This window comes from Podarcis tiliguerta (assembly GCF_965153285.1).
Source record: "Podarcis tiliguerta genome assembly, chromosome: 2".
NCBI lineage: Eukaryota > Metazoa > Chordata > Lepidosauria > Squamata > Lacertidae > Podarcis > Podarcis tiliguerta.
The window spans coordinates 41127811-41151904 of NC_139535.1; the positions used below are offsets into that span (position 1 = coordinate 41127811).

Here is a 24094-nt window from a genome sequence, read left to right on the forward strand (position 1 = left end):
GGACGAAGCCAATGGCTTGCCAACACTTGCCCACAAAACTTAAAAGGAACAGTGTAAGGCAGGCCAAGAAATGCATTCACACCTGACCTCCCCCTGGTGTGGCATTCTAGCACTCCACTCCACCTGTGCTGCCTTGCCCCCATGATTGAGCCTGTGCTACTCCAGCTTCTACCCCAGAAACCCAATGCATCCTCAGCAAGCCCATGGCTGCCTGCAAGTCAGGACTTCACAGATGGTGGCACAGACCATACAGATCTTCAGGGTGGTCAGTGAGCTGCTTGCGGCCTTCCAGCAACACCTCCCTTCCCCGAGCAGTGCTTCTACTTACCAATATTGGGGGTCACCACGCCAACAGGGTTGAGGTAGGTGAGTTTCATGTTGCTGGCCAGTGTGCCCGTGTACTCTCTCAGCTGTTCCATCAGTCCTGCGCTGCTGTGGTCGTTCTGCAACAATGCTTCCCAGTGCTCTTGGTTATCTAAGGCCAGCACCGAGCTGCCGGCCCGCAGCAGGTTCTACAGGGCAAAGATCAGAGGTGGAACATCAGAGGATGTAGAAATACTCCTCACACAATGGGCCGCATCCCACTCAGTGCTACTTAGAATAGACACAAAGAAATTAATGATCCAAAGCAAGTCATGTCTATTAATTTCAGCAGATCTGCTCTGAATAGGACTCGCGTGGGACACAACAACACTGTCTTTTAGAAGGCTGCAGTTTCCAGAACTATTTGGCTTTTAAATCATTTATTTCATTTGTAGCCCACCTTTCTTCCACGATGGAGCCCAGGGGAGCATACATTGGTTCCCAAGCAATCTCCCATCCAGGCACTGACCAGATGGGGAAAGGCTGTATCTCTGTGGCTGAGCAGGTATTTTTAATGCAGATGGTCTCAGGGTTAATCCCTGACATCTGAATCTTAAACTGGATGGGTACATGGATCTTTTAGGTGGGAGGCTAATCACAGAAGAAAGATAATAAATTGCCTTTGCAAATCAGGCACTTCTTCTTGTCTAGACACCTGCCTCAAGAATCTATTAGAGGCTACTTGTTTTGAGGCTTTTGGAAACTGCAGACAGTAGGTGCAAGAGGCTTTATTTCAGAATTATGCAAGTGTTGTATAAGGTGGATTTCGGGTGGAGGGAAGACGCGGGTAAAGAGGGGGCAGAGGAGGGATGGCTGGATATTTGAAGAGCAAATGCTTCTAATCAGAGTCTTTTCCTATAAGCCCGTGAGCAGATGGGTATACCACACAGGAACCAATTAAAAGTATGTGTAGACAGGGCAATGGGAAATGTGGGAAAGGTTGCGAAGAAAATAAGGAGATTATTTTCTCATGTGGCAGTCGTGCAAATAAATAAAACAGCGCAAGGGAAAGGGGGGGTTTGGATAAAATGAAACAGGTGAGAAGAAATAAAGGATTCACAAGTTATCCTGTTGAAATGGTTGTTTGAAAGAAACATTGCTGCTGTGAGAAAATGCTTGCAGATAAGGTGCACACAGTGAAAAGAAAGAAAAAGAGCACTTGTGGAAACTTGGCACTTTGCTCCAAAACTCCTAATGACCACCCCCAATGGCTTCATATAGATGCTAAATAACACTGGGGACAAAATGGTGCCCTCTGGAATCTCTGTGCTGCGGGTACAAAGAGCATTCCCCAATGTTACCCCCTGGACTTGAACATGCTGCTGGAAGAGGAAACACTGTAGTACTCAGATACCTACCCCAGAAGTTGATGCAGGAGGGCACCATGGTGAAGGGTATCAAAGGCAATAACATAATGCAATAACATTGAGGAAGCATTGTAGTATAACCAATGAAGCAGAATGGGGAAGTCCAGTGTAACTCCATCCTAGTATATACACCTCACTTGGCTGGAGTTTCTGCACTGCAGAATTTGCACTAGTACGAATTTCAGTTTGTGTATTGATTTGGAAAGAGCTGATTAGGTATATTCCCCTTGAAATGCAAACTGAATCATATTGCCCCCCCCATCCTTACCTACAGCTAAGCCATCTTTGCTCAAGAAGTTTTAAATATCTTAAATCATTTTTATTGTAAGCTCTTCAATCTAGAGATATAGTAAGTAAATAAATAAGCAAGCCCTGTAGCAGGTAGGAAATGTCCTGTTATGTGTTGTGTTTCTTTGGCAGCATCTTCTGTGATCAGCTTCATAGAGAAAAACATTTAAGCCCAGCGACTCCCTCTGCCCCCCACTTCCTTGAGGATCCTACCTGCCAGTAGGTTGGGCGAGGAACTTCCTTGTGGCCTAAATCCCCCTCCATCCATGTTCCCAGCATGCTCAGTAACCAGAAAAAGTCCCCTCACCTCATTGAAGTGGGCATCCTGGGTGGCTGTCAGGCCAAAGCCATGCTGCCTGCTCTCAAACGCCATCAAGTGAGACAAAAGGCGATAGGTGATGTGAACGTCATTGCCAAAGTAGCGCTCCATCTGATCAGTCACTGCCCGCAGTTGGTGGGCCAGCTTCTTTGCTTCTATGGTGTTCAGTTCCGTCTCGTTCCTTTCCAGACCTTCCAGCTACCAACACAGAAAACAAGGGAGGTGGGTGTGGGGGGGGGGGGGACCACGCAGTGCCTCTAGGAACTGAAAACATAGCTCCTGTTTTTAAAGAGATACAAATCACACAGAGAGGAAAGGGGCTTCTTAGGATGTTGCTGATGAAGTGGCGGGGATTAGGGACCACTGGAAACCGTGAAACAGAACTAGCTAGAGGTGAAATTGCCACTGTGTTCATGACCAAATTCTAGCATTTACTGTGTCAACAAGGGAATGAGAGAAGCGAAACGTCTAGTTAACAGATGGTTCTGATATTAAATCCTCTGGGGGGAAAGGAAGCAGAAAGAGAGAGAGAGAGAGGATTTTATGGTAAAGCAATAAAAAAGGTAAAGGTAAAGGACCCCTGGACGGTTAAGTCCAGTCAAAGGCGACTATGGGGTTGCGGTGCTCATCTCACTTTCAGGCCAAGGGAGCCGGCGTTTGTCCACAGACAACTTTCTGGGTCAAGTGGCCAGCATGACTAAACTGCTTCTGGCGTAACGGAACACTGTGACAGAAACCAGAGCGCATGGGAACACCATTTACCTTCTAACCACAGTGGTACCTATTTATCTACTTGCACTGGTGTGCTTTCGAACTGCTAGGTTGGCAGGAGCTGGGAAAGAGCAATGGGAGCTCACCCCGTCATGGGGATTCGAACCACCGACCTTCCGATTGGCAAGCCCAAGAGGCTCAGTGGTTTAGACCACAGCGCCACTGGCGTCCCTATCTCTTAATAATATATAACCCTTAACACTTGCCAACATATGTCCTCACATTTCTGTACTTTATCCCCACCCTCACCCTGCTTTTCTCCATGAAAGAGCCATATGGATCTTAGGTAAAACTACCTGTGCTAAGTTTCTTTACCATGCCTGGTGTATATGATGTCATGTAAGCAGGATGCGTAAAGGCATTTGTTTCTATAGAGTGATGGGAGCAGATTCCCTCTTATTGATAGGGTGGTAGAAGCATCTAAGTATTTGGCTAATGGTATAACAATGGAGGCAGGAGTCTCACTGCAGAGAGATGGGGTGGGCAGAAGCTGCTCATTCTGCTTTCCTAACGTTCAATTAGCTGTCTCTTCTAATTCCAGGCAACTCAACTGAGTGGTGATTGATCTGACTGGATGGCACACAGTTTATGGCCTAGTCAGTTTCAGCCCTAAGGGGAAGTTTTGCACTTTGAATGCCCTCAATGGGCTACTTAATTTAGTCAGACCTCAGCATCCTTTATGCTTTAGAAGTTATTGCTGTACAAGCCGCTGCTTGCACTGTCACCTTTGCTGTGGGTCAGCAGAATCAAACCAACAGATTCGGTGCAGGCTTTTTGCAGGAACGAGTTCAGAGTCATTGCACAAAACAGGCCAGGAAAGTTTGAAAACCACTGTTTTAGCATAAACGTAGGCATAACACTTGGGAGAGAAGCCATGCACTGCTGACAACATTCATTCTGAAGCAGGTTGTACGTATGCAGCCCATAACACAGATTATCTGCTGTGCAGACATACTAGGGTAGTCAGAGTAGGCTTTGCACAGATACTGTGTTGCTTATGCAACTCGGAAATACCACAACTGTGAGCCAAGCAAAGCCCACCCAGACAGGAGACAGACAGACAGAGAGGGTTACCAATGCTGAGAGCTCCTTAAAGGCAGGTGATGTGCAGTTGAAGAGATCGGGTTCCAACCAGCCTCTTTCTTCATCGCAGTGCCGAACTGCTGCACCTAAGAGAAGGAAGAATGCCTAAGTTAAGAAATGCGTGACTGAGGAGGACATTCCCTGCTGTTGCTGCTGCCTCCCACTAAGAGATTGTCAGGGCAACAGCATCATGCCAGGTCAGGCTCACTGAACGAAGCACTGGCAATACCACCAACACAGAACACCAGCATCAGTGAGGGAACAGATTCAGAGGAGGCTGCACAGACCCTACATTAGCATCTATGAACCCTTTGCTAAGGTCACCACCCTGATTTTACATTCACAAATTTGAATTTTGTGAGAGCCCCCACCCCCAATGCTGGGGTTAATTGTTTTCAAGCTGGGCCTGGGAGAACTCATCAGTCACAGATTCTCTGTCATGCATCTAGCACATCACATGATATTTCAGTTATCCCATGAATGGACAGATAAAAGCTTTTGAAGGAGAGGGCTAAATATTATGTTGTGCAAACCCTTATCAAGCTCAAAAACAATTTCTGATTTGTAAGACTTTCTGGACTACCGTAAGAGTCACTTGAGATGACTCCACAAAGAAGGATCAACGCACAGCTACAGCAAATCAGAACTGATGTAGAATTAAAATTTCATTGGCTAAGCTAATATAGCTCATTATCAGCCTCTGGCTGAATGCGGTCTTTTCTATTTTTTGCCTTGTGCACTCCTGAGAATGAACCATCTCTCACTGTACGCCCGCAGAGCCGATCAAACGAGGGGAGGAAGTTTTGAATCATGATAATGATTTGTCAAGTGCTACTGGGAGGGACAACTGCTCTCCAAACCGAGATTGCAATTTTTATTTTATTTTTTAAAAAAATGAAAACTGGGCTAGTTCTCATACAGACATCCAGCAAGTTTGACCAGCTGGTTGTATGGGACTTTAGCATGACTAGGTTTGGATTGTGGATTGTGGCAAGATTTTATTCCCTTATCAATTATGTTTGCAGAACTGATGCTTCTTTGACAGTGACACATTTGATAAGGAAAGTTGGGGAGGACTCTAGAGGGTAGGAGACATGTACAAACATAGGGAGAAGGAAGGAAGAGATGAGGATCTGAGTGAAGTATGAAAGATCCACACCCAGGACAAGTGGGGGTGGGGACCCCTCGCTAAACCTCTTTTGGGAAAAGGCAACAGCTCAGTGGTAGGACATCTGCTTTGCATGCAGAGGATTTCAAGTTCAATTCCCAGCATTGCCAGGTAGAGCCGAGAGATTCCCCTGTCTGAAATCCTGGGGAGCTGCTTCCTGTCAGTGCAGACAACACTGAGCTAGATAGGCCAAAGGTTAGACTCAGAGCAAGGCAGTTTTCTATGTTCCTCTTAGATTCTGAGTGACAGCCAGATCAGATGTTACAGGCAATTGTCTAATTTGGAGAGACAAAAACGGAAGATGACGGAAGAGGCTACATGGACAATTTGGAGCAGAAAAATGTCATCTTTCCTCCACTGTTTCTCCACTCCACATCACCTCCTCCACATCACAAGCCATTTTTCAGAGAGGGGAGGAGAGGTATGTTTGGGGCAAAGCACACATGTTTGCACATAACGTTTGGCTTAGCCCCGACACGCCACCTGCATGTTTTCAATTTTTCTGCAACCCAAAGGGCTAAAGACTTGGATGTTTTAAGTCAAAGAAATGTGACAGTCCCAAATTGTGTTTAAGCCACAGAACACTGCACTGGAGCGCAAGGTCCCACCATTTGTGGCACCAATCACAGCCATGCAGCTTTCTAGGACACTTGAATTGTCACCAGCATCACAAAAAGCCAGAAGGCCCACACTACCAATATCTATACAGAAATGATATAGATATCTAGTGGGAGCATTAAGACACCCTTAATGCTATATTCCATATCACAAACAGCACTGACACCATTATCAGCATGACCTGCGCCATCTGCCATCCTCACCGGTGGCACTAGAAGTGTGTTCAGCAATGACCTGAATGGGAAAGACATCAGCAAAGTAACAACAGCTGTGATCTCTAATAGTTCAAAAGCATGGCAGGTGAATCTGTCATCTTTGCTGCTCTACAAATGGGGAGGGGAAATGAAGTTATGGGAGGGCCAGGGTTACATAAATCAATGCTGGAGGCAAACAAATGCTGCTCCTTAGCAAGTATATCTGAGCTGAGATCTCCTGTGTTGAATAGAGTGTCCACAGTCCAGTCAACTGAGATGCCCCAGGCAGTTGCTAAAGCTTCCACAGTGGAAGGCTACCCATTCTGCTAGCTCAAGATTCTAGGCTCAATCCTCCACACTTTTTGTTAAACGCTGTCAGGGAGAAAGTCTGGGAAAGTCCTTTCCAAGGGCTAGGATATCATGAGCTCTGCAGATCTATGTTGCTCAGCTGGTCCATTGGTGCGACGGGCGGATTGTCTGGCCCTCATCTGTTGCCTGTAGGGCCAGCTATTACGACAAGCTGTACGGCCGAGACTGGACTGCTCCCTAAGTCACCCAGTTTTTGAACATATATAACGATCTTCCCTGAATCAAGATCTGGGGGAACCTGCCCTGAGTTTCAGCAGCAGTCAGAATTACAGTGATGAATGTCTGGCCCTTGTGTCAGCCCCACAGAGCAGTGTAAAAAAACTACCTGTAAAAAACTGAGGGGAAGCATCAAGGAAAAGGTTTGAGCAGTTAATCATGCAAGGCTCTTGAGGTTAAACAACAATAGCAAGAAAGTTGGCTTGCCTGAAGCACAAGAACTAGAATCCAAAGATTGTACATGTGGTGTTACAAGGTGGGGTAGAAACTGAGCTTACTCCACATGTTGCACGTGAAGATAAGTCTGCATGCAGCCAACCCTCTTATTGCACAATTCAATGCCCTTCTTTCCTTTTTATTAGAAAGTGGCACCCTGGGCTGCTTTTTGAGATGTGTACCTAAGACATTTAAGCAGACACAGATGGAGGCTGGTGCCCATTGGGGTGTATAGGGTGGCAAGCAAGGAGGCAACACTACATGGAACCACAGCCAATGAAAGATGGAGCCTGCTCTGATTTTGTCCCTATCATCCTCCACCTTGCTGAATTCTACAAGAGCAAAACTGAGACTAAGGAGGAGCATGCTGACAGCCAGTGCCACCCCCTAAACTAGTTGTAAGTAAGGAGGCAAGTACGTGAGGGCTGGCTAAGGGCAGGCAAAGTTTGGTGGGGTTGTGCCCCATCTGCCCCATGGACCAGCCTCCACTGGTGTACACTTAAAAATGTGAAGGGTGAATGCAGCAACTGAGGGTCTGCAAACATGTGTATTTATGTATCTTCATCCAGTGAGTCAGGACTGGCTGCATCTCCTTGCTGAGAGCACACTTGGTAAAACATGTGGCATGGCCAAGACAATAATTAGCAGAAAGCAAGAAAGCCAACACAACAGGCAACAACCAAGCCGATTTCTTATGTTCATACTAGCTTTTGCCAACACGTGCTCCATCATCATCACCACCATCACCATTATTATTATTATTATTATTATTATTATTATTATTATTATTATGTCCTGAAACTGAGAGGTGGAAACCAGGCACAGTCTACACCACTGGCTGTGCTGGCATTCCACCTCTCAGATTCAGGGCTCATTGGTTGGTAGGGATGGTTGAGGAATTGCTCATAATTCCTAAGAGAACATCAAGGCATTAAGCAGAAGCGGAAGCAGGTTATACAAGCGCAGAGGGAGTGGGAGGAAATAAAAAGGGGGAATTGCAGGCCATTTTCTGCAGGTTAGTGTCTGGTGAAAGGCAAAGAAGCTGAAGGTTCAGGCAGGATTACAAGGAAATCAGGGCCAAGCAAGGCAAGAACGATAGTGCCAGCAGCCCTTGCAGCTGATGGGGAAAGTGTGGGGTCCAGCGGTGTCTCAAGCAGGAAGCAGGGAATGGAGAAGCCACACAAAGCAGCCCTTATAAAGCAGGTGAGGGGAGGAAAAGAGACAGCAATAGGCCTTACCTGCACCCCGCAAACCTGCACAGGTGGAAGAGAAAGAAACGTAGAGAAAAGGGACAACATTAAAAGTTCTAAAGCAATGCTAATGCACTGTGAGTTTCCCAGGACAGAGTCTCTGCTGAAAGGCAACTGTGCAGAAGGTTCCCACTCCTGTATGTGTATCGATCCTCAAAACTTATCCAAAAAGTGTATTTACCACAAAACCTATATGTACCACAAAACTTATCCAAAGAGTATATTTAGATTCAAGCAAGCAATGGCTTAAACAAAACAACGGTGCGACTCCCCCCCCCCAATCTGTAAACATTCCAAGGCAACCCATCTCCTTGAGCCTAAAAGACAACACTTCCCCAAATCATTCTGTCAAATGCTGTGCCTTGATCAGAGCATCTATATGTGGGAATAGATGGGATTGCCCAATGCCCTGCAACCCACTCCCCCACTAAGGACGGCAGTAGTACAAGGCAGTGCTAGAACTAATAGGTGAGAATAGAAGGGGAGCACATTTCAGACTAAACTTGAGGAGAAACCTCCTAGTGGTAAGAGCCCCAGGAGATGATTGGCTCTCATTTGCTGGAAGTATTTATTTATTGATCAGATAAATAGTTGTGCTAGTGCAATGAGGCTTCCTCCCTCTCTTCTCCCCTGTGCCACCCATGCACCCCCAATTTGGCCCCCTCAAAGCAGCACATGGGGGGAGGGAAGGGGAGAGATTGTTCTGTAGGGCAAGCAGAAATGCTTGCACTGACTAGTGATCTCCTTAGCACCTCTTTGAATTCCACCCTACATCTCTCACCTTTCCACCCGGTGGCGATCAAGAATTCAAAGGCAGTAAAAAACACTAGAACAGCAACAAAAGCACAAAGGGAAGCACAGCAATAAGAAGGCTAAGATAATGCAAAACAACCACCACCTGTTAAAAGCACCATCAATATATTTACAAATCAGCTTGACGGGGATGCTATGGAGATTTTTGCACTGAGCCAGGGGTGGGCGATTGGGCTGGAGGATCTCCAAAGGTCCCTTCCAACTGAAAAATCCTGAACCCTGGCAGCATCACCAACACATTTCTATTTACTGTCAGAAATAGTCTATTGCCAGGACAACAAACATCTTTGAGCCTACTTCAGAAGGCCCAATTTCTTCAAAATCTTATTGATGACAATGGCTCCCAGAAATCAGCTAGGACAGTGTTGGAAAAAAGAAGACAGAAAAGATATGACTTAGAAGGGGGACTAGCAGTGACTTGGGTCTGCTGAAACCAAACAGGACAGATCTAATCTGTCCATAAAGTCATCGCCCTGCAAGTGGAAACACTTACCCAGTGAACCTTTGGGACAAGGCACCACAGCTGTCAAGCCGAACTTGGTTTGAGGCCACCACACCCCAGATTTCAAAGATTTAGGACATGCATCGTAGAGCACTGTGAAGCCAAACACAGAAACATAAGTCACAGGGAATCTAAAGTAGGGGTTTTATTCCACACAATGCCTTGATTGAAGACAGGGAGGCCTTTGAAGAACTCTCAAAACTGATCAGTGTAACATCGACTAAAATATAACATTGTCTAAAATGAAATTTCAATTTTCAATGGCATTTAATAGCTTATAAAGCACAAAAAAGGAACCTAGAGCACAAAACTACAGAGGCAGCAGATTTTATACGCATACAGTGGCCTTGTGAGAAAAATCTAAAATTACTGCGGGGGATGATACAACTCATTAAAGAAATATTAGGCTGTGAACTGCTGGAGGGACCCAGAGGGGCAACTTCCAAATCCTTTGCAGCACAGACCCGAGTTGTGTGATACAGAATCTGTGTAGAGCTGTGTTCTGCAGAAAGAATTTCATATAGTACTTGAGCAGCAGCGACCAGGAAGCCTCTATGACGGATAAATGTCTCAAATATGGTCATGCTAACTAATTATGTTAAAATATGGAATGAATAAAGGTGGGAAGGTTGGCTCATTGGGAACGAGATGATTTGCATTTCGACCTGAAACAAGAAATGTACTGATCCAGTTCAGATTTTTCCTATGTTGCCTGTACAGTGGTGCCCCGCAAGATGAATGCCTTGCAAGACGGAAAACCCGCTAGACGAAAGGGTTTTCCATTTTTCAATGCACTTCGCAGGACGAATTTCTCTATGGGCTTGCTTCGCAAGACGAAAATGTGTTGCGATTTTTTCCCGCTCCCCACCCCCTTTTTCTAAGGCACTAAACTGCTAATAGCCTTTTAGCAGCTAATTCGCTAATCCCTTAAGCCTTTAATAGCCGCTAATAGCCGCTAAACCCCTAATAGCGCTAATCCGCTAATAGGGTTGCTTCGCAAGACGAAAAAACCGCTAGACGAAGAGACTCGCGGAACGGATTCTTTTTGTCTTGCGAGGCACCACTGTACTGTGAATTGCTTGTCTTTCAGCTTAAACTGCCATCTTCCATGAAGTTTCAGTGCTGAAGCTGCTCTCATGAAGAACCCCTCTTAAAGCATCCTGAGTTTACTCTTCCACCAACTTACGACAAAGCCATTGGCGAATGGGAGGAGAGATATATCCCCCCCTTCCAAAAATTGGGGGAAATGACTATTCCTCTCAAATCAGCTATTACGTTCAGCTGAACGTATTTATTTGGACTTCCTGAAGGGCCAGAAGCAAAAACAGGCAGAGCAAGCCCAGCTCTGGGGAATGGGCAGCTACAGGTGGAGCAATCTCCCCAGTTTGACAGGGGAGATGAGAGGCTCCCTCAGAACTGTTTAGAAACGTGGACGCCTACTCACCCTGGCACCCGCTGGGTGTCACCTCGGCAAAAGGGCTGTCACAGCTGTTGCACTGCCGGCCAATCACGCCAGGCCTGCAGTGGCACTGGCCCACTTCCTGGTCACAGGAACGGGAGGAGGAGCCGATGGGGTAGCAGTCGCAGGGGAGGCAAGTGTCGCTCCCTTTGGGGCGGTAGTGGAACTCCTGCGGGGAGAAGGGAGAGGGGCAGGGGAGGCGGTTAGAGAGCCGGGTTGCAGGAGGAGGAGGGGGCAGCAGAGGGAGCGAAGGGCAAACTGTGGGCAAGAAGGGAGGGCCGACATAAGGGAGCCCAACGAAACAAGCAGGAGAAAGGGAGCAGGGCCTGGTGGGACAAAGAGAGGAGCACTGTTAGGGCAGCAGAAAGCAGAGCCCGGCCCAGTCCAGTCCAGCCAGTCAGTCAGATTCAATACAGTGTTTCTCCAACTTGGGTCCCTAGTCCTGCTAGCTAGTGATCAGGGGTGATGGGAGTTGTAGTCCAACAATAGCTGGAGACCCAAGTTGCAGAAACACATAAGCTGTTCCTGCCTCCCAGGCCTGGTACCGGCAGCCAGTCAGCTTGGGGACACTGGTTCAGGGTCCCAGGGGCTCAGAAGGTTCCTTTGCTGACCTGATCCAGCTCTGCTGCTGGGCCCTGCCCTGCCCCTGGCAGCTGCTTTTGAGTGAAAGCCAAACTTGGCTGCACAAGTGGGTGTGGGTTTTAGTAGGGGGGTGGGATTGGCAGCACTGTGCCAGCCCTGCTTCCTCCATTCCAGTGCTCCCAAAGTGCTTTTGGCCATCTGATGATGCAGGGTCTTCCCAATCCACCATGCCTAGGAAGCGCCAGAGTGAACAGCAGCTTCTTGGCTCCTTAAACAGTCTCTATCCTGGTTCACGCACTATTCCTAAGCCTGTAGCGTTGGGTTTGGGTCAAGGAGTGACGTGCTGATAACAGGCAAGAAGGCAGGCAGGCACAGGTATTGAGAGAAGGAAATGGAGGACTCTTGCCAGGTGGCGCATAGAAACATAGAAATGGAAGGGACCTCAAGGGTCGTCCAGTCCAACCTCCTGCAATGCGGGAAACTTTTGTCCAATGTGTGGCTCAAACCCAGGACCCCGAGATGAAGAGTCTCATACTCTACTATCCCAGCAATCACACAATTTCTATTGATTTATTTCTGTTGGTACTAAAGGGTTAAGAGGTAACAAGTCGCTCTAATCACTGAGCAGCTGGAAGTCATTAAGCATCCAGGAATGTGAGTTAGTTTGTATAAATAGTCAGTTCACCTGTGTGTCCTTCCCTCTCCCCCCGCCCTTTTTGACCTGACTTGCCGACTCAGTTTGTGGCCATGGGCGTGTTTGCTGATATGAGTTAAGTTTAGAGTAAAGTTTTCTTTATGCCGGAGATAAAAGCATGTGTGCTTTATCGCCAGGGTTTTTCTTTTGTAAATAAAGTTTTTCCTGAGTTCCAAAGTGCTTGCTCCAGGATTCCTCATTGAAAGGTACTGACTCTCCTGCCTTCCTTCTACCGCTACACGAAATTCTCTGCTGAGATAAGATTTATGGCGTTGGAAGTGCACTGGACGTTTACTTAACATTAAACTAATTAAAATTTAATGGACAATTTCCCACCTTTCCTCCCAGAGGCTCAAGGTTGGTATACATGGTTCTTGTGATTCCTCCCACTACCCATTTATCTTCGCAACAATCCTGCGAGCTAGGCTAGACTGAGTGAGATTGACCAGGCTAAGATCACTCAGGGAGCTTCATGGCTGAGCAGGGATTTGAACCCTGGTCATCTCAGGTCCGAGTCCAAGACTCTAACCGCTATGCTGCACTGGGTCAGGAGACCTGAGAACGAAAACTGGAAATGCATGAGAATGAATATCAAGGTGGGGTTTACATTCCCATAGCTCGGTGCAAGCAATATGACATTGGAGAGTGTTGAAGGGCTATATTGTGGGTGGTGGGCAAAGTGAGTCAGAGCCCCAAAACATTTCACAGAGAGAAAGAAAACTCCGTTTTCTTACCTTACAGCGACATTGCCCATTGGTCTTATTACAGTCTGGGTCAAATCCTTTGGCCGCATCGCAGTTGCAGGGCCCACATGTTGGATTCCCCCACCATCCCTTGGGGCACTGCTGATCCATCCTGCAGGGGGGAAAGTCAGATGGATCCCTGATGTTATACACCCAGCACAGCACAACAGCCATCTTTATCAGTCTTCCAGGAGCTTGATCGCCTTCTTGGTTTTCCTCTCTTCCCCAAATTGCATAAATGAGGGTAGGGGCTGCCGGCCACCTGCCTTGGTGGGTCACGAACTGTGCAGGCCTGCCCCATCTCACACTGATACGCTCAGATCACCTCACTGCTAATTAGCCATGTCCAAAGTAAGCTGCTAATCAACTCTAATGGGAGGAACAAATGGATGCACAAAGAACGAAATTCTCTGGTTTTTCTCCTCAGTGGCCTATCTGTTAAAGACTGGAGTGGAGGAAACCAAATGAATAGGGAAAAGAGCTTTACCTAGGCCCATAGGATGTTGAGAAGTACGGGAGCAGTCCTGGATCTCACCTGTGCTCACAATATTGCCCAAAGTGATTCTCTCCACATTCGCAGACATAGCCGTGGGGAGCCCCAGGCTTCCGCCGACACACTGACTTGTTCTTGCAGGGGTTCAGATGACAGGCGTCAACGCAGTTGGCACCATAGTAACCTGGAAGGACAGGTTAGAAGTAATGTTCTAACTGAACCCAGCGAGTTTATTAAGGTGGAGTGGATCGCAGTGCCAAGCCCTTATCAATTCTCTCTTACACCCACCCATCCAAAAAGAAAATCCTGCAACAGAAGAAGCCAAAGGCTATGATTGAGGTATAGGGATTGTGCAAATCTGCTTGATTTACACACCTTTGGCAGAAAAATTTGGCTTATTTGATCACTGAACTGAGGACACCCCCACCTCCACACACACAAAATGACTGGGCAGCTTGTGAAAATCATGGGCAAGTGAAGGATCTGTGTTGCTTGTGCATCTCCTACTTGGCTGGGTTGGGGTTGGGGTTAGGGTTGGGGTTGGGGTTGGGGTTGGGGTTGGGGTTGGGGTTGGGTTAGGGTTAGGGTTAGGGTTAGGGTTGGGGTTGGGTTAGATTTGGGGTTGGGGTTGGGGTTGGGGTTGGGCTTAGGGTTGTGCATCTCCTACCTGGCTGGCAGACGCAAGTGTAGCTTTGCCACTTGTCCTGGCACAGACTGTTGGCAGGGCAAGGGTTGGAGTCACAAGGGTTGGGCACAGTACATCCTGCTTCCACGTTCAGAGCGCTGCTGGGCTTGGGTAATGCCATCCCCGTGGCTGTGTCACCCAGGCGTACTCCCTGAAAGCCAAGTGAAAGGGGCATTATACAGGATCTCTTTAGGAAAGCCAATGGACCATTTGGCCAGCCTCTCAAGTAGTAGCGACTCTTTTGTAAAATTGCCAAGCTTTCCTGATGTTTTCTCTTCCCTTATTACCAACTATTCAGGTGTCCTATAGAAAGCCGCCCCACCACTTCTGCCCACAAAGAGTGGCAGTCCCTGCAAGGGAAAAAATCTGTGGCTTGCGTCACATCTATACTATAGATTTAAAGCACTCTTATACCACTTTAACAGTCATGGCTTCCCCCAAAGAACCCTGAGAGCTACAGTTTGTTAAGGATGCTGAACTCCCAAATACTCAATTTCCAGCACCCTTAACCAATGAAGGTCCCCAAGATTCTCCGTGACTGTTAAAAGTGGTATAGTGATGCTTTAACGTACGGTACGGATGTGACCTTTGTGTTTCTTTGTTTTCTTAAATCTCCCATTTGTGAAAACTGCCTGTCACAGAATCAAAACGGAGAAGGTTTAACATTTGGAAAACTGCCGGGACTTACCTGGATGCAACCCTCCAAACCGTGATGCACTTTACCAGACTCCAGGATTCCCCCAACATGGAGATGCTTCACTTTCAGGCCATGTAGCTCATTTCCAACAACTACAGTGTCCTGAGAAAAGAAACCCAACCAATAGCAATTTCATACTTTACATGTTCTCTACATGTTCTAAAAAGAAGCTCTCAGTTACAAGGCTGGAAGAGACCATTAATATTGGTCATAGAGAGAGAGAGGGAGAGAGAGAGAGAGAAGGAAGCAGGCAACAAGGTTCTGTTAAGGAACACTCAAAAGGGTGGAAGAAGACTCACAAAATGTGGATCATTTGGGGATAATGGGGACCTTCAGGGCTCACCTGGTAAGAGCCAAAGTCCAGGTTGAGGGTGATGATGTAACGTGTCTCTCGACCACTCCGAACGTCCTGTAGCTGTAGCTGGAGGTCGTGCCACGTCCCATCATTCAAGTGCATCTGATCCAGGAGGAGCTTGGTGGTGCGTCCAGAGCCCCTGTTCACCATGAAGGAGAGCAGGCCGGAGTCCAGCTAAAGAAAGGGCAACGTTAGAATGGAGCAAGTTCTACCCAGGGAGCAAGACCCAAGAAAGCTCAGAGCGAGGCTGGTAAGAGATGGATCCAAGGGAGATTTCCAAAGGCCAGAGAGGCCTGGAGGGTCACAGTCAGCCCCTGAGCTAGATGAGCTTTGGTTTTACAGCTTTGAGTGGAATGAATACCTGTCACAATGCTCACAGCACAGAGTGGAAGCAGATGATAGGCTTGTGGGTACTGGGAACGGTACCTGGCAGAGTATGGTAGTGTACTGGCCAGCATGGGCCTGAAGCAGCACCCCGTTCAGTTTGCGTGTCCGGAATGCCAGGCCCATATACCAGGGGGTGGAGATCTTCACTTCATTCTTGAAGTCCCAGAAAAGGATGCTGTTGCCACGGAAATGGTGAGGGTGATGCATGGCTGGAAAAGAAAAGAGGAGCATCAGAACAGATGCTGGAGATCAGAACAGGGTGATGAAACTTGTGACGGGAGATGCCCCAAAGCCCCCCTTGCTTCTTTCACTCCAATGACTTTTGTGCCATTTTGTGCCAAGGAAATGCCCCTGGATTAGGCCTGAGGAGAGGAGCTGGAGATTTAATCTCACTTAAAATGCCGAGGAGTGGACACACTGTGCAGAAGGAAGGCAAGCAACATGACCAGATGGCAGGTTTAGCAGGTCTGGGCCAAACACTTGAGAACTGCAAATTTCAATGATTCTACAGACTGAAAAAAACATTTGAGGGCTGGCTTTTCTTTTTTTTTTTAGGTAAGTGTTAGAGCACGTGCTTTGCATGTAGGTTCAATCCCATGCATCTCCAAGTTGGGCTGGGAGAGATCTTGGTCTGAAATCCTGAACGGTTGCTGCCAGTCAGTGAGATAATACTGAGCAAGATGGGCCAATGGCCTGACTCAGTCAAGCCTATGTTCCTCTGTGAAATTGTGCTTTTCTCTTCAACATCCTCAAAACTGATGCCTGATTCTTTCCTGACCACCACTCACATGCAGTTTAAAGGGAAAAGTCACAATTTAGATATACATATGTGCTCTATAAGGCAGCATGCTTTGACACTGAATACAAAACGTACTATCAGTTTTGCCTGACTTTCCTTGGGAACCCACATCCCCTTCCAACAGAACCTTTCCAAGGCTGAAGTGTTGTGTTTCGTTTTGACCATACCTCCTGGCTGGCACTCCCATGACAGTCCCAGCCACCCCTTCCACGTGCCTCCTGAATATTTCACCAAGTTACACTCACCATGCCTGCACTCCTTGCCTCCAAAGCCTACTGGGCATTCGCAGGAGAAGGAAGACCAGCCCACAGTGCAGGTGCCACTGTTCTTGCAGGGGTTGGAATCACAGAAGGAGTGCTTGGCATGGCAACCTGGGGACATTGCAGATGGACAGCACAAGTGAAGACAAAGGATGTTACTTGGAATAGCTTCTTCTTTGGCTTCAACTCCCAACTTTCCTAAACTATGATAACAGGCCCTCAATGTTGAACATTAACAATAGGCAGGAACATCTCCCGATGCCATCAATTTCCTCATTCAGTCCTTCAAGCACTGCCTTTCTTCACAATGTCTGGAGGCTGCAGCAGACACCAAGAATGGTCCTCTCCAAGTCTCACCTTTCCCTCTGGAAATGCCTTTCTGGTTAAGCACAACAAGTATGAAGTCCCCAAGAAATCCACAGTGGGAAAGACTGATTTGGGATGGTGACCTGAGGATACAGAGCCTTTCCCATTAGGTCAGTGGTTTGGGTGTGGCCCACGTCCTGCCCGGGCAATGAGAAAGCAGAGGTGCCCCTATTAGTATTACAATCGTAGCGTCAGCCAAATGGTCATGCACGTTCGTTAGATAAAACAAAGGGCCAATAAACATACAGGGCTGAACCTCTCTTCTTCCAGGAGTCTTGCCAGAGCTACAAAACAGAGGGCCAGCTGGTACTGGTGCAGCCTTTGGTATAATTAAAACAACGGCCTGGTTCCCTGAACCATCAAGCCAGCTATAGCCAAGCTCTATGCAACACTGCAATGGAAGGCAAGGATGATATGGTTGAGGAATGAGCCATGGCTTGGGAGAGCCATCCATGGTTAAGCAGCTGACATTACCTGTTGCGGTCCCATTGTTTGCAATGTAGGAAGCCAGGTCAATGCGTTTACTGTCAATGTACAGATCTCTCATGCACCCCACAAACTCCCTGTGCTCCACTGGAAAGTTCTCAGGCAGATTGGGGACCCCTCCAAGGAGCAAAGGCCCAGTGAGGTCCAGCGATCTGGAGGAAGAAAAGGCCCGTAAGTGGTATTTGCTGCGGGTCAGCTTTCCGAAAGGTTACCTTTAAGATAGAAATGGGAGTATAATGGGAAAGGGGACAAGCGTTTTGCTTAATCTACAAATCAGGGAAATGCAGAAGCCCCGTGCACAGGCGTTTTGACATTAAATGCAGCCATACTGTTCAGGTAGTCCCACCCTCCCTGAGCCAAGCATGCAGGATTTAGGACAAGCCATTGGCAGCCAGGACTGTGGTGGGACACCAGATCTTCCACGTATCACCACAAGGAAGAAAGAAAAAATGAAAGTCATCCCACCAGCCCACACTCTCATTGATGCTGTTAGATATTTAGCATATAGAGTCCTCTAGGGTCTTGCCATTATAACTTTGACAAACAGTATGTAATATCAACCTACCTTGCAAGGTTGCTGTAAGCATTACTGAGATGACATATAATTAGTGCTCGGAACATTCAAAACATGCTATATAAACTACACAGAAGCCTAGTTTGGTATCAAGCGGTGGAAAATAAATATATAAATAAAATGAAGCTATCATAGTTGTCCTTACTACAGAATAGTTACCACTCACAATTTTAATTTTCACCCCCACTTTGTATACGTGAACTGAAATGACAGGAAGACCTCTAGACTTTCACTGAATTAACCACCCCTGATTTTGTGTGTTACAAGATTGTTAAAAGGTAGACCAATTTGTGTTCAATGGTCTTCGACATTCTGAAGAACACCATGAGAAAGGCCGGTGTAGTGGAAAATTTGGGGTTTTCTTAATGAAAGTCATTGATAAAAAAACCTTTACACGCCCACCATTTCATTCGGTTCACTGAAAAGCAAGTGTTAGCATCCAAGAGCCAATGCAAATAAGGCTGTCGAATGATTACCTGAGACCTATGACCGATTCTGACACTCACAAACAAACACAATACACTAATCCCAACTAAGGAAAATCCTTAAAATGAAGCTTGACTTGTATAAAGTCTTCAACAGTGTTCTTTCCAAAACAGACACTCCAATATTAAGAGGCCTCTTGTTATTTCAGAAGTCATGTTCAAACTTTTCTCATGTCCCATTCCCTTGCATCTATTTTTCATTATATGCAGCTCTTCTTTTGAGTAGAGGCTTGCATGTAATGTGTGTGTGTGTGTGTGTGTGTGTGTGTGTCCCTAGTTCAGTATAAGGACTATCTTCTTTCCTTGTAATTCATTCCTATTTGCTTCTAACTTTCTCTGCCTTTCAGTGCGTTTGCAATCTCCACTTCCCCTCTTCCCACCCTTTCCTTAACCCCCATTCCATTTTTGCCCTGCTATCCTCAAGTCCCCACTTTCCTCTCTCGGCCCCCTTTCTGGAGGTGACTTCTGATGCATGACTTAGTCACACAGAAACAGCCACAAGCAAAACAAAATTCGCAAAACGAAAAGCTAATATTTCCCTTGCCTGGATCGAAGCTCTGGACTGCTTTGTGCATATGCAATGCCTTCTAGCCAGTCTGAGCCATCACACACAGGCAAGTGCAGTGGACCTGACAAGTAGGGTGTCCAGAGGATTGCCCGAGGCTCCTGCTTGCAATTGCTACACTGTTCTGAAGGTACTGCTTTCTTGTGCATTTTAATTATGGATATTTGTATTTCTTTGGTTTTGTAAAAGTCTATTTTGGCATTAGACAGCATGTGTGTATGTGTGTGTATCGGGGTAGCCAAAGTTGTGCCCTCCAGATGTTCTTGGACTACAACTCCCAGCATCCCTGACCATTGACTATTTATTTATTGTTTATTGATTTCTATCCCACTGTTTCCTTCCAGGAGCTCAAGATGACATACATGGTTCTTCCCCTCCTCAATCAATCCCCACAACAGACCTATTGAGGTGGATTAGGCTGAGAGGCAGTGGCTGGCCCGAGGTCACCCAGTGAGCTTCATGGCAGAGTAGGGATTTGAACCCTGGTCTCCCAGGCCCTAGTCTGACACTCTAGCCACTACACCATGCTGGCTGGTGTGGTGTTATGCTGGCTAGTCGGGGTTGAAGGGAGTTGGAGTCCAACTACATATGGAGGGTCACAGGTTAACCATTGCTCCTATATAGGATACAGAGCCGAGTAATAAAAACTGCAGCTGTCTCTGTAGCTGTGGGATGGGGAGGCAGGCAAAAACCCAGAGAGAGACAATGGCACAGAGCAGTCTGTATGGGTAACTGTGAGACTCCCGCTCACACTGCAGTAGGGTTTGGCTTATTATAAATCATGTGACCACACTCCAAGCTTCTCATTCCCAACTTGAGCATGAAGTGGAGAGGGAGCTTTGACTGCATTTGGGCGGGGGGGGGGGTTAAGGAAAGGTGTTTCTACTTAGCTCTTTGAAGAGTGGGCAGCACATTTTTGGTCTAGCTGCAAGTGGGAAGCACTCACTTTTTGGAACTGGACTGCACCCCCTCTGCTGCACAGGAGTAGTTCCCAATCTCATTGCCGAACTGCAGTGCCACAGACGCATCGCATTTGTCCACCATCAGAATGGCCACTTTTTCTTTGGAAGGTCCCTGCACAGAGCCCAGGGAGCTGATCTTGGGCTGAAATGATAAAGCAAGGACTAAGCAGGCATCACCCAAACGAAATAGCCACATTGCCTTATTCTCAATTCATTAATGTCCCAAGGAAACATTCAGGAAAAAAGACAAGTCAGAATGCAAGATGCGGGTGTGTGGGGAGCAGAATCCCTGCAGAAAGAAAACTAGGAAGGTACAAAGAACATCAGATTCTTATTTAATGTAACCCTCCCGACGCATGTCTGCAGAAAATCCTTCCTTTGAAGCAATGGTTAGCATTAGAGGGAAAATTTGCTGCAAAGCAAAACCATTTTCAGAACAGAGGGTTTTTTTCCTCAAGACTGCAACTAGGCTAATTTCCCTCTCCAGAAGGAAAGTGTTCAACTACCTCTCCATTCCTGGTCTGATCCCATTAATTATCAGCACTACACCCCTGCTAATGCAATTCACATTTTTTTAAAGCCAGCGTATTTGATACGAAGAAGTGGTTTGCTGGGTGGGGCAGCAGTTAGCCAGGTAAAAAAAAAAAAATGTACAAGAAACAAAATCAGGCCAGAGAGAAAAATCTGACAGAATGAATCTGTATCATATTTCCCCTTAAAATCCATGGCACGTGGAAAAGAACTGCAGAGGAAGACAGAACCAGGTTAACAAAATAATCACAATGGCAGAAAGCCAAAGGTGCCAGCACCTACCTTGTTGTAATAGTGAAGCTGCACTGTATGCCATTGCCCATCACTCACACCTCCGGGCACATAGGGAGCAACAATGGTGCTAGACTCTCCTGCAAGGAGAGACATCATGAAATGTCAGCCAGGAAGACTTCAGGCCGAACTGGACAATATGTAAAATGTGTGATTTTTAAAATTTTGTCCCTTTCCCTTCTTTAAAAATGGCAGTCCAAACAGGAGCAGGACCATGGCACAGGGTGGCATGCTAATTCTTCTCCACTGTGCTGCAGACCCACCGAGAAGGGTTACATCGCACCCCAGTTGTCATTGCCATGTCCTGGAATCCTGATCCTGCTTGGGAGCCTCCTACAGCTGTTACTTTTGAAGGAAAAGGGCACATTTGGCCCTTTGACAAACCCTAAGGGAACACTGCTAATGTGTGGTAGCAGTGTCACTCTTCCAAACATATCATAAGAGAGTCTCACTTTGGCCCATATAATCACTGACAGTTCATCACATGTAGGCATGTATGTAAAAGCACAACTTGTGGAAGACAGCATGATAACACAAGTGCTGTGCATATGCACAAAGATAGAGAGAAGTTGCTTTGAAACATGCAGTAGCATTGATTTAGTATTTCTAGATACACTTTCTAAGAAATGAATAAGGCACTGCAATGTTAGGAAGAAGGCATGCACCCTTCAAAGTGATTCAGTCGAATGGTTCCAAGTATATTGGCAAGGGAACACAGGAAAGGCAGCTGCCTTGGAGCTAATCTTTGCCTGGCCCTCCCAAGCATCAGCTCCCCGTGTTGAACAGCTTGTGAAAAAAGAACCTGTTACAGCCAAATCCTGTCTAGGATATGTAACAACTTGGTAGTGTCATTTTGAAGAGGATTAAATTTGAGGAACGGGAGGTGATTGGCGGCTTTTAGTATGACTTTTTAAAAAGGCAACAGAGAGAATCAACCCCCTAAAAAAATTGTGGTTCCCTCCTTCATTCTTTGTATTTTTGATCATTTATTAATAGGTTGATTGTTTAATTTAATTGGTTATGGAATATTAGGATTGAAAGGCGGAATGTAATTAATATAAATCCACGGTGCACATAAACATGCATGCACTCCTAAGCAAAGCTGAGGAGTCCAGTATCACAGTGTTGATCTGATTTCCCCCCCTGCAACTAAGCAAGCAAACAAGCTGATGCTCTTGGGTTCCTATTTGTGGCTGTGGTCAGCCATTGCACCCTAACCATCGACTCAGAGACATTAAGAGTCCCGGAAATAACAGCCCTTTCAGTAACTATATTTAAGGCACTTGACACCTGAACATTGCCTTTGAAGTTGAGCAGCCCACAAAAGGCCATATCTCTTCACATCTAAACGGACATGGTTTTGGGTGGGTGGTCTTGTTGTGTCATATAACAGGATGCCTTTTAAACCACAGCTTAAAACAGAACATGGCTTCCCACTGACACAGCTCCATCATTCATCCCAACACAAAAAACATGCTTAACTAGTCCTCTGAGACACAATCTAATTTGACTGTTTGTGACCTTCAGACCCAACACGATACGACGACGTACAAATACATATTATACAGGCACGCGAACACAAACATTGCTGCGCATACAAATATGTTCCCTTGCAATCTACACCATTTGATGCTTTTTTCCCCAGCTTCATGCCTGCTCACACCCTATACCTACATATAAATAGTACCTTGTGGTTTCCCATTAACACTCTTTAATTATAATAAGAATTTATTAAATTTCTATACTGCCCTTCATCCGAAGTTCAAAGGGCAGTTTACAACAATACATACCATAATAATGAACAAAAACTATACATGCCCTCAGTTTAAAAGGCCATAGATTAAAGGCCTGAGAATGTCTTTGCCTAACACCTAAAGATGTTGTGAAGGTGCCAGGTGAACATCCTTGGGGTAGCTTTTGCACTCAGCCCTTTTGCCCTGTGCAAAGCATCACCCAGGATTCCTCTTCAGTCCCAGTGGTAGCAAATGCACCACCACTGATTGCAAACACAGTGCAACACAGAAACCCAGCCCTCCAGCTTATCCCGTTCTACCCCTGCCTTCAATGTCTCAACACACAGATTCACAAAGAATCACACATTCAGGTACAGACCCTGAAGACACAAGGCACACACCAGGAGTTCAAACCTGAATGCTATCCTGAAGCCCCATGCTCCTCTGCAGGGCTGCTAATATGATTTTCTGGGCCAGGTACACTGTTTGTGTTCAGTCCTCACCCCCAACCCATCATGTATTAGTCCTTTTGAGCTCTGGAACCCGCTTGAGTTCTAGTGGATCCCCACAACAGTTTCACTTGCACCTCCTTTCTGCAGTCCTGCATTGCTGATTCTGCTTTCTCTCCAATAAAGCTCCTTCCATCGCATCCTATTCTAGCCTGAACATGTTTTGCAGTACCAGGGTCCCCAAAAACCACAGACATCGGCCATCACTCTTCTGTTGCTAAGAGAATGGAGCCTGGTGCCCCTTAGAGCTGGTAGGGCAGAAGGCAGGGAGGCCAACAGTAGGTGGCGCCAGACCCAATGTCTGGCAGAGCCAACTCATTCTGGTTTCGCCCTCTTCCTCCTCCCTGCTCAGCTCTGCAAAGGAGGCACCCCCGTTGTAAGAAAGTAGGCAAGTAGTACTGCAGAACCATCTACATCACCTACCTGTGGAGTACTTCAGCTGGACCTGCCCATCCACAATCTCTACAGCCAAGAAGTCATGCTTCTCATTTAGACGTCCGTTGTAGATTAGGAGGCCACTGCGCTCTAAGGTGGCAAATCTAAACAAAGCAATACAGTGATAAAGCAGAGAAAGAATAAGCATTTCTGAAAGTTCTTAATTAGCTAGCCTGGGCCTGAGATGAATTATGACATTCCCTGGGGCTATACTTCATCGGGTACAATTGGCTGAAGAGAATGTTGCAACTGCAGAATAATTAAGATTAAGATTCAACCATCAAGAAAAAGGAGGGTTGGTGTCTTTCTTTTTCTGCCTTAAATGGCCAACAAGTGAGAGCTAACATTGCATCCCATATCTGGTAAAGCTGCACTTGTTGAATTTCTATTGTATTGTGTTTTTTAATTGCTGCAACCCACCTTGGGACCTTATGGTGAAGGGTGGGTAAGATAGATTAAGATGATA

The 24094-nt window shown here is 46.5% G+C and overlaps 1 protein-coding gene across 1 annotated transcript in view; it reads right to left on the bottom strand.

Moving 5' to 3' along the window:
* The window catches only part of CELSR3 (cadherin EGF LAG seven-pass G-type receptor 3), an 87128-nt gene that overhangs the window by 19821 nt on the left and 43213 nt on the right, over nucleotides 1-24094 (bottom strand). Inside the window, exons 4-20 of the mRNA XM_083419166.1 lie at nucleotides 23617-23732; nucleotides 20943-21031; nucleotides 20114-20271; nucleotides 17532-17695; nucleotides 16677-16802; nucleotides 15672-15841; nucleotides 15234-15419; nucleotides 14882-14992; nucleotides 14176-14344; nucleotides 13551-13692; nucleotides 13007-13127; nucleotides 10982-11165; nucleotides 9529-9630; nucleotides 8211-8225; nucleotides 4183-4277; nucleotides 2326-2535; nucleotides 329-512 (exon numbers count right to left, since the gene is read on the bottom strand). Coding sequence (XP_083275292.1) covers nucleotides 329-512; nucleotides 2326-2535; nucleotides 4183-4277; nucleotides 8211-8225; nucleotides 9529-9630; nucleotides 10982-11165; nucleotides 13007-13127; nucleotides 13551-13692; nucleotides 14176-14344; nucleotides 14882-14992; nucleotides 15234-15419; nucleotides 15672-15841; nucleotides 16677-16802; nucleotides 17532-17695; nucleotides 20114-20271; nucleotides 20943-21031; nucleotides 23617-23732 — 2342 coding nt within the window. The remainder of the gene's footprint in view (nucleotides 1-328; nucleotides 513-2325; nucleotides 2536-4182; nucleotides 4278-8210; nucleotides 8226-9528; nucleotides 9631-10981; nucleotides 11166-13006; nucleotides 13128-13550; nucleotides 13693-14175; nucleotides 14345-14881; nucleotides 14993-15233; nucleotides 15420-15671; nucleotides 15842-16676; nucleotides 16803-17531; nucleotides 17696-20113; nucleotides 20272-20942; nucleotides 21032-23616; nucleotides 23733-24094) is intronic.